The following is a 13,039-nucleotide window of genomic DNA, read 5'->3' as shown; positions in this document are numbered from 1 at the left end:
CAACCAGAAGTATCAAAGGACTCATCGAGTAAACAGATGAGACCTACCCCACAAATCCTCGAGGTAGACCAACAGTCTCCTCAAACAGTGGCCTGCAGGAACCTTGCAGCCAGAAGAGGCATCTGACGATGCCATCACATAAACCTTATACAGGCATACCCCACTTTTAAGTACGCAATGGGACCGGAGCATGTATGTAAAACGAAAATGTACTTAAAGTGAAGCAATACCTTTTTTTCACTTCTCAATGCATGTACTACATTCCAATAGTCATTTAGAGGCATAACTGATATAAATAATGCATTGATAACTAAAATAAACATACTGGCGGTAACTGTGGCCTGGCTGGCGGTAACTGTGGCCTGGCTGGCGGTAACTGGGCCCTGGCTGGCGGTAACTGGGGCCTGGCTGGCGGTAACTGGGGCCTGGCTACTCCGGGCAGGAACTTGGCCTCTTCACTCGCAACTCCAGGCTGTGGGATGGCTGGCAGGCAACTCGCGGATGGCTGGGGGTCAACTCCAAGCTGTCTGTGGGCGTATCTCGCAACTCCAGGGTATACTGCGGCTGCGTGGCGAGCTGTCTGTGGGCGTATTCTGGGCAGGAACCTGGCCTCTCGCAACTCCAGGGTATACTGCGGCTGCGCGGCGCGGGAATGTCGGAACGTCCTTACTTGCGAAGCACTTTACGTACACTCTCGGGGCATGTCCGTACTCGCGAGTGTACGTAAAGTGAGTGTACGTAAAACGGGGTATGCCTGTACAATATTGTAAAGGTATGAACCGACTACTAAACAGTCGCCTTGAAAACCTGAACCACTGACGCCTAATGGCGGAAGGTCCAGGAAACTCTAGCGCCCGAGTAGAATGCGCCTTAACAGGGAATGAGGGGACCCGACCCTTAGATAAAATAAGCCTATACCACCGTCTGTCTGATCCATCTAAAGATGGTCGCAGCAGAACAGGCAACCCCTTCTTAGGGCCATCCGTGATCACAAACAGTGAATCCGTCTTACAAATTGAATCCGTAGTATTCAAATATATCCTGATCGCCCGAACTACATCCAAGGAATGCCATGCAAATTCTCGAGGATGATTGGGCTAAGGACATAGGAAGGACAATACACTGTCCTTATTCAATGAAACTTTGAAACCACCTTAGAAGGAAGGATGGATTCGGATGAAGAACAACCTTATCCCTATGAACCACCAGATCTGGGGAACAACAGGATAATGCAGCCAGTTCTGACGCCCTGCGTGCAGAAGTGATAGCCACCAAGAAGACCACCTTCTGGGATAAAGTAGGCAAGGGAATCTCCTTGATATTTTCAAAGGGAGGTGTCTGAAGAACCGACAGCACCAAATTAAGATCCCAGGATGGTAACGGCGCGTGCACTGGCAGAGCCAGGTGTCGCACCCCCTGGATGAAATTCCGCACCAAGGAATGAGTAGACAAAAGCTTCTGAAAGAAGATAGCAAATGCTGAAACCAGACCCTTGATAACACTCAAGGCCAGCTTCTGCTCAACTCCCTGTTGCAGAAAGCCAATATTCGGACTACCGAATAAAGATGTAGATGGAACCCAAGGGATTCACATCACACAATATAAGACTTCCATGTACGATGATAATCTTTCTGGAAGTCGCTTTCCTTGTTTTAACTAGAGTAGGAATAACTGAAGCTGACAATCCCTTGTCCTTCAGCACCTGGGTCTCAATAACCAGGCCGTTTAAAACCAGCGATCGTAAAGCAGGATGGAAGATCAGTCCCTGAGACAGTAGATCCTCCCTGAGAGGAAGTCTCCACGGGACGTCCGCCATCAGTCTGACCAAGTCGGCGTAACAAGCTCGACGAGGAAAGTCCAGAGCTGCTAGGATTACTGGAATTCCTTCCTCCTCTATCTTGCGAAGAAGTCTTGGCAGTAACCCAAGAGGAGGGAAGGCATACATTAGCTGGTATTGCCCCCATGGGGCGATCAGTGCGTCTGCGGTTTCTGCTAGAGGATCGCGGGAGCGAGCCACGAATCTCTGAACTTTCCTGTTGAATCGTGATGCCAACAGATCCACATCCGGGGTGCCCCACCGTAGGCACAACTGGTGGAAAACGTCTGGATGGAGGGACCATTCCCCCTGATCCAGGGTCTGACGGCTGAGATAATCTGCCTGCCAATTCTCCACCCCCGGAATGAACACCGCAGAGATTGCTGGAACAAATCGTTCCGCCCAGCGAAGAATGCAAGCCACTTCTTTGGCCGCTCGGACACTCTTGGTGCCCCCCTGGTGATTGACATAAGCCACGGCCGTGGCATTGTCCGACTGGATCCGAACCGGGCTGCCCTGGAGCTGCTCGGTCCAGTGAATCAGACAAAGTCTGATCGCTCTCAGTTCCAATACATTTATCGGTAACCTGGATTCTTCCGGGGACCAAAGTCCCTGGACAGATAACTGACCGAGAATTCCTCCCCATCCGGATAGACTGGCATCCGTGGTCACTGTCGTCCAATATATTGGCAGAAATGACTTTCCCTGGCTGAGCATCAGAGACCGAAGCCACCAGACCAGAGACTCTCTGGTCTGTTTGCTCAATCGGATCTGATTGTCCAGGGATTCCGGATTCCGATTCCATCTGAGAGGAATCTCTTGCTGAAGAATTCGGGTATGGGACTGGGCAAATGGGACTGCTTCGAAGGAAGCCACCATCAACCCCAGACCCCTCATGCAGTCCGAAGGGAAGACCAGCTGTTGGTGGACTGCTGATTGAATCTTTCGGAGTTTCCCTACCGGAAGAAAAAACTCTTGTCCTGACTGTGTCTAGAATTAGACCCAGATATTCGAGCCTCTGGGTGGGAACCAGAAATGACTTTTGCTGGTTCACCAGCCACCCGAATTCCTGTAAAGAAATCATAGTAATTTCTATGTTTTGTAGCAAGGTCTGAGGAGACTCTGCATGAAGCAGAAGATCGTCTAGGTAACCTAGAATCTATATGCCTCTTTGGCGCAGAAGTGCCAACATTGGGGCCAACACCTTCGTGAAGACCCGCGGAGCCGTGGCGAGACCGAGAGGTAACGCCACAAACTGATAGTGGTTCTCTTCTACGGAAAAACGTAGAAACCGCTGATGTCCTGCGAAAATGGGAATGTGAAGATATGCGTCCTAGATGTCTATGGACGCTAGGACATCCCCTGGATGCAGAAAGGCTGCTACTGTGCGAATGGACTCCATTCTGAATCTTCTTATGTAGACAAAAGAATTGAGTGCCCTTAAGTCCAGAATTGGACGCACTTTGCCCTCTTTCCTGGGTATTGTAAATAGGTTTGAATAAAAACCCCTGAAAGCGTTCTGTCCAAGGAACGTGGACTACCACTCCTTGTTGTAGTAAATCTGTGACTGCTCTCCACAGATTGTCTAAACGATCCGGGGATAGTCGGCTATTGGAAGGGAAGAATCGCGCCGGTGGGAGAGATCGAAACTCGATCTTGTACCCTGACCTTATGACTTCGCAAACCCATCTGTCCGGGATTCTGGAAAGCCATGGATCCGGGAACCGGCGAAGACGTCCCCCCACCCCAGTTATGGGTGGGGGGCGCACCTTCAGGCTTTGGACGGTTTATCTTCAGGTCTAGAGGGGGCGGGCTTTTGCTTGCCCGACCAACGACCCCTGACGCCTCCTGCAGGAGCTTTGGAGGACTTAATTTTTTCACCCGCGGGACGAAAAAACCTCTTGTGAGCAGAAAAAGAAGGCCCTCGTCTTTGACGAGTTCCTTTACCTTTAAAATTTTGCGGTAAAAAGGTGCTCTTTCCACCCGTGAGATCCTTAATGATCTCATCTAAGTTGGCTCCAAATAGACGCTCTCCTAAAAAGGGGAAATTAGCCAATGCTTTTTTGGAACCTTGGTCGGCTAACCAACCTTTTAGCCACAGTGTACGCTTGAGAACCACCGCTGAGACAGATGCTCGCGCCAATAATGAAGTGGCGTCTAACGCCGCATCACACACAAACTGTAACCCCTGTATCATCTGTTCCAACAAATCTGATACCGCCTGAGGGACCTCTTCTAGGTCCCGGCGTAACCACTTGGTCCATACAGTTACAGCCTGCGAAACCAGACCAATAGCAATTATTGGTCTGAAAGCTGATCCAATCAAGGTAAACCTGGTGCGAGACATAGCTTCTATCTTGCGATCCACTGGATCTTTAAAAAAGACGGAGCGTCTTCTAGAGGAATAACCGTGGCTTTATTCAATCTAGCAATTGGTGAATCCACCACAGGTGGTTCTGTCCATTTCTTAATGAGGGTTTCCTCAAACGGATAACGCCTGTTAATGCGTTTAGAAATAGTAGAAATGCGTTTTGGCAGACTCCATTCTTCTTTGATTGGATTGCCAAAACATTTGGGCAATGGAAAAAACCTTCGCCACTAGATGCGTTTTTAGTCCCAAAAGGGATTTCAGTTTCAGCTATTTCTGACGGAATACCCTGTAATCTTAAGGTCTCTTGAACAGATACCATGAGTGCGTTTACCAACGCTTCCTCTCTGGCTATGGCTGATGCCGAAACATCCTCCTCACTGTCTGAAAAGACAGTACACGAGACACCAATACCAGATGAAGTCCCTGCAACTGCAGAAATAGGCTCAGAGTCTGAATCCGAGGTTTCAGATAATAAGGGGTTAGGCGGGGGTCGCTTACTTGCGCCCTGTCCCTGACAAGCCACTTACACCCGGGACACAAGCTTCCATAATAGCGGACAATGATTTAATCGTCAGTGGGGTGCTGGAGGATCCCGCAGACCCCTCGAGGGGATCCGGAGGAGATACATGAGTGGCAGGGTCCATGATAATTCAGGACACCTTTGCCAGAAAACACAAAAAAACTTTTTTTTTTTTTTTTTAAATAAAAAATACCTCTTTTTTTTTTTTTTTTTATGTGTCTCCCCCTAGCGCAATAGCGCCCCTCAGAGTACCTGCTTCTCGATCCCACAGAGAGAGAGAGAGGGACCCCCAAGGCTCACCAACCGATGCAGTGAAGTTTCCAACCAACTGCAGTCAGCGTCTGTCTTTACAGACTGGAAGGAGCTGTTGCTTTTTCCCGGGTAGAAGGACGTGGCTCCGCCCCCTGTGTACGCCTTCCGGCGTTCCCAGCTCTCCACGAGGTAGCTGGGCTCATGAAACATGGCCGCCCCCATATAGGAGACATTAGACTCCAAAAACATGGCGGCCGGCGTGACCTGAGGACATGCATGCACCTGGTCTACGGCAAAATGGCGGCGGACCGCCGAAATCGTTTTTCCCAGCACATCCACCTGCATCTCTGCTGAGTGGCGATTGATAGATCTACAGGAGATACACTACAAATAAGGTAGGATTATACCTCCTATGTCTGCTGTAATGCTACAGTCTGCTGGGTAGAGTGTTAGCTCTCAAACCAAGTCCACTTCCCACAAACACATACTGTATTTACAAGGGGGACTTTTAGTGTCAGATATATACTGACCATGTATGGAGGGGCCCATAATTCATACTGCCTCATAACGAGGAAAGAAAAAAGGGAACGTTTACTCACCATACCGAACCGACAGGCACCCTCTCTTCACAATACCCTCTCCACCGGGGTGGGGGTTTGTGGACCACTCCGGACGCCTCGACTCTCAGGTTCCTGGCGTCCAAGCGAGACTTTTAACTCGCAAGGTCAGTCCCTCCACTGGGACTCCGTCGCGGCCGACCCAGCGCGGAGCTCTGGTCTGCACGCGCTCGTAGGCAGAAACCGGGGTGACCACTGGATCTCAACATCCAGCCCGTCGCCCGGCCCCGCATACTTACTTGAATGTGTCGCGGCCGACCAAGCGCAATGCAATGGTCTGCGCGCGCTCGTAGGCCGGCTGGGGTGACCACTAGTGTCGCCCAGTCCGGCGTTTTTTGCTTGAAGATCTCACAGGAAAAACACTGGAGAAAAAACTACCTAAAAAATATTTCTTCTAAAGAAAAAATCTTGCCAGGACCAAAAAGATCCCAGCAAGGAGCTTAGGTCCTTACTCCTGACTAGACAGAAAAAAACTGATTCCCTGTAGCAGAGAGAGGGAGGATATACCCTCAGGGACTGCCCCTAAGGTGGAGCCAGAACGTTTTGTCTTTCTGCCTAGTCCTACTCCTGCGGAGACAACATAACCCAGCTCTTGAGAATCAAGAAGACTACGTCTGTCAATGAGCGATAGAGAAAAAGCGGTTATTAAATGCCACCAAAAAGAAAAATCTCTGACTCAAAATAATTTTATAAAACTCAAAAAGGTATATCGTATGACAGAGTAATTGTCTGTCAAACTGACAGCTCTAAAAACTGAAAAATGACCTGGTAATAAACAGATATTACAGGCTGGTACTCATGTGGTTATAATAGACATAAGTTATTCAACCAACATAAGCACTGATGATTGCACAAAAATTTTTTACAACTGGTTGGAAATACCTGTGTACCCACCCAGCAAATAAAAAAAGGAAGGAACAATTTCACCCCATGGGTACGACAACCCGGAGGTCTCCTGTTCCTCCCCAGTAAGTGATCAAAGACATCTGTGTGACTGGCATTTTCTGTCTAGTTAAAAGAGAAATGTATCTTGTCACGTAGGAAAATGTGTCCAAAATATATTGCACTGGGTCCATGTGTATTTGTGGATAAGCAGATGCTGTTTTTAGGGGGACCATTGCCTGTCTGTGGGCAAACAAACGAAATTGCCAGAAGCTTATCTGTGGCAGTTTGCTTTGGTACTCCTTGGATGCAGAGTTGAAAAGTTATTTAGAGTGTTGGTTATTTATTTACAGATACTGATTTGTATCAATAAGATTATTTTCCATGTCCACCAATCCACAACAAATTGCCAGTCTGTGCAGACAGTTTCAGTAGTACAACACCTATATGTTCCTACCAGCACAACCAGAGCTCCTCATGCTGGAACTGCGGTCCTCAAACCTGAAAGGTGTAGTTTCAGTGTCCACTGATGAGTGTCTCCCAGAAGGTCCCAGTAATTAGTCAGCCCCTGATGCTGGCTGTTCAGAGGGTATTTAACCCCCTCTTTTAGTTTTCCACAGCATTCTGCACTGTGTCAAACACTGTTATTCTTGAACTAGTGATATTGACTCTGTACCTGTTACTCTAAAAATGTGCTGCCTTGAAACCGTTATCCTGATCCTGCTGTCTATCTGTTCCCCCTCGTACTTGATCCCCACTTTGGCCCCTTTCCTGACCTGTCTCTCCTGCTGCTTGCACCTCCTGCCTGACCCCTCTTACCCGAGCTCCCCGCTTGCTTTCTATATAGTGTATCATACGCCTTTTGTAAGGGTAATTTTTCAATAAGTTCACTTGTCACATGTCCTTCACTGTTGGGTGTGGTTTTTGATGTGTTTTTTTTTTTACTGTTATTTAATCCTTTTATATTTGTAGTTCATTTTGATGAAGTCTCCTTGGTACAGCTACATAGATCTGATCTTACCTGCTTTTCCTGGTTATCAGCATTTGGTATTCTTCCATATTATGGAGGGCAGTAATGACCAGATTAGCTGCACTTGGAACCTGAGAGGTGTTTGATTATAGAACTTACTGTCTTTTTAGTGTCAAGATGCATCCGAAGGAGGTAATATATTATGTGTTAGTAGCATCAGAGAATAGAGAATAATGCCTCCGGCTATTGCAGGATTTAACTAGTGAGAAGCTGCTGAAATATTTTCATGTAGCTCATTCCTTTATCAGAGCAGCTTTGGATTCAAATCTGGTGTGAACGGATTCTGTCTGGTAAACCTAACGGCCCTTACACACGATCCGAAAATTGGATGAAAAATACAGCTTTCGAAGTGACTGTACGATAATCTGATCGTTAGTACACAGCTTTAGAGAAGCGATCACGATATTTTATCTTATATTATCCGATCGGAGAAGCATGGACATTTTTCTCGTACAATACCAGTTCATACGATTTTTGTTTCATCAGTACAGTTGTCATTCGAAAATACACTACAACACATTACATCACTTCCGACTTTTTATTCTGTCGTACGAGAATTTTCGTAACTTTAGTAAACTCAAAATTTTTGACATTCTACTAACATGCAAAGAAAAACGAACGATCTGTCGTCCGATTTTCGGATCGTGTGTATGGACCATTATGGTGGCAATGCCTTTTCTCCTTTCTTTAGTGTCTCTTTGTTCGCTAACACCCACTGCCATCTGTTCCGATCCTGCCTGCAAAACCCAGACTGATAGTGGTCCTATTTTCCATCCGTCTGGCGGATAGGTGGTCCCATAGAGAGTGGGACTGAGTCTGTGTCCGCTCTGAACAGTGAGCGGATACAGACCTGTCATCCCCCTGCTCAGCGGGGATCAGCAGAGCAAGCAGAATCTGTAACATGGAGGCACCCAAAGGCTCTTTTCACAGCCCTATTACCTATGGTAACCTCTCAGACACCTTGTCAACACTGTAATTACCCACAGGACTAATGTCCAGACAAAAATTTTTTTTGAACCCATACAATTCTGTCACTGTCCCCTCTGTCTCAACCATTGTTCAGCTAGATTCTGTACCAGTTCCAGCCTCCATACAGTTGGACCTTTTTCCCCGTTTCAGCCTCTGATGAGTGAGATTTTTTTAACCACTTGGAAAGGACCAGGCGTTTTTCTGACATTTGTTGCTTACAAGTTAAAAAATCAGTATTTTTTGCTGGAAAATTACTTCAAACCCCCAAACATTATATATATATATATATATATATATATATATATATTTTTTTTTTTTTTTCAGCAGAGACACTAGAGTGGGGGTCCCCAACCACCAGGCCGTGGGACGATACTGGGCCATGGCCTCCTTGCAGCAGGGCCATAGGGGCATCGGGCCAGCAAGTGGCCGGGCGGGATAGCGAGCAGAGAGATGACATCATCTCACTGCCTGCCCTGCATCACCGAGTTCCAGCCCTTACTTTGCAGCTGTGGGTAGCAGAGAGATTACATCACCTCCCACTGCCCGCCCTCACATGTGCTGAAAAGCTGGGGAGAGAAGCCTCTTTCCCTGCTATCACTGTTGTTGCAGGATAGTGACAATCCAGCATCTGATGGCAGGCGACGTGGCAAGTGACAATCCGCATCTGGTGGCAGGCAACTTGGCAAGTGACAATCCGCATCTGGTGGCAGGCGACGCGGCAAGTGAAAAGCTACATCTGGTGGCAGGCGACGCGGCAAGGGACAAGCTATATCTGGTGGCAGGCGACGCGGCAAGTGAAAAGCTACATCTGGTGGCAGGCGACGCGGCAAGTGAAAAGCTACATCTGGTGGCAGGCGACGTGCCAAGTGACAAGCTACATCTGGTGGAAGGCGACGTGCCAAGTGACAAGCTGCATCTGAAGGCAGGTGACGTGGCAAGTGACAAGCTGCATCTGAAGGCAGGTGACGTGGCAAGTGACAAGCTGCATCTGAAGGCAGGTGATGTGGCAAGTGACAAGCTGCATCTCAAGGCGGGTGACTTGGCAAGTGACAAGCTGCATCTCAAGGCAGGTGACGTGGCAAGTGACAAGCTGCATCTCAAGGCAGGTGACGTGGCAAGTGACAAGCTGCATCTCAAGGCAGGTGACGTGGCAAGTGACAAGCTGCATCTCAAGGCAGGTGACGTGGCAAGTGACAAGCTGCATCTCAAGGCAGGTGACGTGGCAAGTGACAAGCTGCATCTCAAGGCAGGTGACGTGGCAAGTGACAAGCTGCATCTGAAGGCAGGTGACGTGACAAGTGACAAGCTGCATCTGAAGGGAGGTGATGTGATGAGCTGCATCTGGTGGCAAGTGGCAAGCTGCATCTGAAGGCAGGTGACGTGGCAAGTGACAAGCTGCTTCTGAAGGCAGGTGATGTGATGAGCTGCATCTGGTGGCAAGTGGCAAGCTGCATCTGGTGGCAGGTGACATGGCAAGTGACAAGCTGCATCTGAAGGCAGGTGACGTTACAAGTGACAAGCTGCATCTGGTGGCAAGTGACACACTCAGGTCTACCACTGATTCTGAATTATGGGGAGTTGAACTATTTAGTTTTATATTACAATACGATAATAGAAATATTGTGCTTCAATCATCCTGACACCATATTAACCATGGTGCCTTGATGATTGAAGTGCCATTGCCCCGACAAATCGCCCGCATAAAAAACGCATGCCCCCCGAGCCTTGGCATAATTTTCTATCACCATTGCCAAAAAGGTTGGGGACCGCTTCTCTAGAGAGTTAAATGGTCGTCATTGCAATATTTTATGTCACACTGTATTTGCACAGCAGTCTTTCAAATGCAATTTTTTGAAAAAACTTTAATGAAATAAAAGAAAAAAAAAAAGTTAGCCCGATTTCTTTGTGTAGGGTGAAAGATGTTATGCTGAGTAAGCAGATACCCAACATGTCATGCTTTTAAACTGCGCATGCTCGTGGAATGGCGTCAAACTTTGGTACTTGAAAATCTCAATAGGCGACATTTAAACATTTTTATAGGTTGCCGGTTTAAAGTTACAGAGGAGATCTTGGGCTAGAAAAAATTGCTCTTGCTCTAATGGTCATGGCGATACCTCACATGTGTGGTTTGAACACTTTTTACAAATGCATTCGCTTCTGCACGCGAGCACAAAGGGAAGGGGCGCTTTAAATTTTGTTTTTGTTTATTTTTTTACACTGTCCCTTTAATTATTTATTTTTTTCATAACTTTTTTTGCTGAATGTTAACATCCCTGGTGTGACAGCAATAGGCACGTGACAGGTACTTATTATGGAGGGATCTGGGGTCTTATACCCCAACCCCCTCCTTTTGAAATCGGCGGTTTTCAATACTTTTTATTTTGGAAAACTGGCACAGTTGAGTAAACTAGAAGGGATGTCATGACGTCGCTTCAGGGTTACCATAGCCGAGATCCGATCAAAGCTAATCCTGCTGGGACTGGAAAGCCCAGGCGAGCGGCGGAAGGAAGTCCCCTCCCGCTGCTAAGAGAGCTGACCGTCGGCTCTAAAAAAAGTTACAACCACTTGAAGCCAAATGATGCAAGGTATGTGATTTGCCGGCAAGTGGTTAAAGTTAAAATAAAAAGATAAAGTTATATCTACATCTCTTATCAGTGGTGTGGGGCTTCAATTTCAGTTTTTTGATACATTACACTACAAGCCACAGAGACTGGAGAATTTCTGGGGTGTAGAATGTCTACTTGGGAACCAGATCATTTACATCAACAGCAATACTATAATATAACACTGCTTTTGCTGGATATCAGCACTTGGTATCCTTACAGTATTAATTGTTACTTTTATATATTTTTTAATATCAGAAAGTAGTTTGTTTACTCACACAGCCTGCAGCCTGCCCAATTCTTTCTCTTCCTGTTTCAAGGAGCGGTCCCAGTTCTGTCAGCTCCAAATCGTCAGCATCAACTCTAGGGCTGCTGGACAAGCCACCTTCTTGTCCTGAGGCTTTGCAAGTGGCCATGAGGCCTGTTTACCAAGGGGTGGTGGAGAACTTTGCTGGTTGTCACCTTTTTTCTCTCTATGTATGGGCTTTTAACCTAAAAATACAAAAACAAAAAATTTGAAATATTGCTTTGTTCAGTACACTTAAAGATGAACTGCAAGCGGATATAGCAAGAACATTAATTACTAGACATTAAGCCCGTTAAATTAAAAAACGCTAGAACATATGTGGTCAAACATTTGTAAAAACAGACTTGTTCCAGTACAAAAAAAAGTGGACAACCATGCAGTTGATTTCTATCTTATTGTATTTATTCTTTAGAAATGTTAAAGAAGAAAAATGTGAAAAATTATAGCCTGTCAGCTCTGCATCCCTGTTGCCCTAGCAACGTCGGGGACATGCGCAGAGCGGACTGAGCGGCTCTCGCTTATCTCTTTTTTTTCCTAACAACGCGAGAGCCGCATGACGTAGCCAGCTCTGCGCATAGCGTCCCTGTTGCCCTAGCAACATCGGGGACACGCGCAGAGCTGACTGAGCGGCTCTCGCGTGCGAGCGTGCACCTGACGCGTGCCCGCACACACCCGCCGCTTCAACATTTTCGGCCGGCCGGCCAAAGTCTCTGCGCTCCAAGTCCCAATGGCTGTCCATGGGGCACATGCGCAGTAGCGCAATCCCACAGGCACAGGGACTGGATGCAGAGACACTTGCACTTTATATAGTAAGATAGCAGCCCCTTGGAAAATGTCCAATAGGATGAAACGCGTAGGGAGGAGTTTAGGGGTGCCATCATCATGCCCGTCTGGAGGACTGGCGACTGCCTGTAATATGCTTGCATCTTGTCCATTTGTGAGTATATGCTATAATTCTTTAAAGCGGAGTTCCACCTAAAAAAAAAAAATAAATACATAAAAATACCCCCGGGACAGTAAGGGCTAGTGCATTCCACAATGAATAGCCTCTGAACTGTCCCGGGTTGCACTTACCTGCAAGAAGAAATACTTACCTTGAAAATGTCTTCTCCAGCGCTGCCATCTCAGGTGTGGGCAGCTTGAAGCCAGCGCGATCCTCTTCTGTGTCCTCTTCCGTCCCAGAATCGCTCATCGCTCCCAGGAATCAATGCGCCTGCACCAGCCCCGCCGTCACTTCCGGGCTGCAGCGTCATCCCTGCACAGCTTCTGGGCATGCCCAGAAGCCGTTTATAGCAAGGTATGACAGCGCCTGCACCGGAACGGTCGTCGGGGCCAGTGCAGGCGCATTGATTCCTGGGAGCGATGACGTTCAGCTCCCAGGAATAATTGCAAGCAAGGAAGTGACAAATCGCCGTGGCCGCCGTGGGGAGGAAGAGGAAGTTTGGTAAGTATATTATCTTATAAACAAGGTAAGTAAAAAAAAGAAAAAAAAAAATTGCGATTATCCATTTGTTTTGCAGGTGACCCGGAGCAAGAAGATGGACCGAACTTTGATTTTAGGGTGGAACTCCGCTTTAATACATTTATTTGGGATGTACTTTTATCAAGTTCAAAGTCAGTGCAGCCCTCTACCAGGAAATTCTAGACCACTAATGCTTCCGTCTGCTGACCA

At 47.3% G+C, this 13,039-nt stretch overlaps 1 protein-coding gene across 1 annotated transcript in view; it reads right to left on the bottom strand.

Annotated features, from left to right (window-relative positions):
- The window catches only part of ADIPOR1 (adiponectin receptor 1), a 35,821-nt gene extending 24,273 nt beyond the window's left edge, over positions 1–11,548 (bottom strand). The window contains exon 1 of the mRNA XM_082246770.1: positions 11,339–11,548. Coding sequence (XP_082102896.1) covers positions 11,339–11,476 — 138 coding nt within the window. The 5' untranslated portion in view covers positions 11,477–11,548. The remainder of the gene's footprint in view (positions 1–11,338) is intronic.
- Positions 11,549–13,039: the final 1,491 nt, after the last annotated feature.

Source organism: Pelophylax lessonae (assembly GCF_965119305.1).
Source record: "Pelophylax lessonae genome assembly, chromosome: 2".
Lineage (NCBI taxonomy): Eukaryota > Metazoa > Chordata > Amphibia > Anura > Ranidae > Pelophylax > Pelophylax lessonae.
The sequence above is the reverse complement of the archived record's forward strand: the minus strand, read 5'-3'. Positions and strand labels throughout refer to the sequence as shown.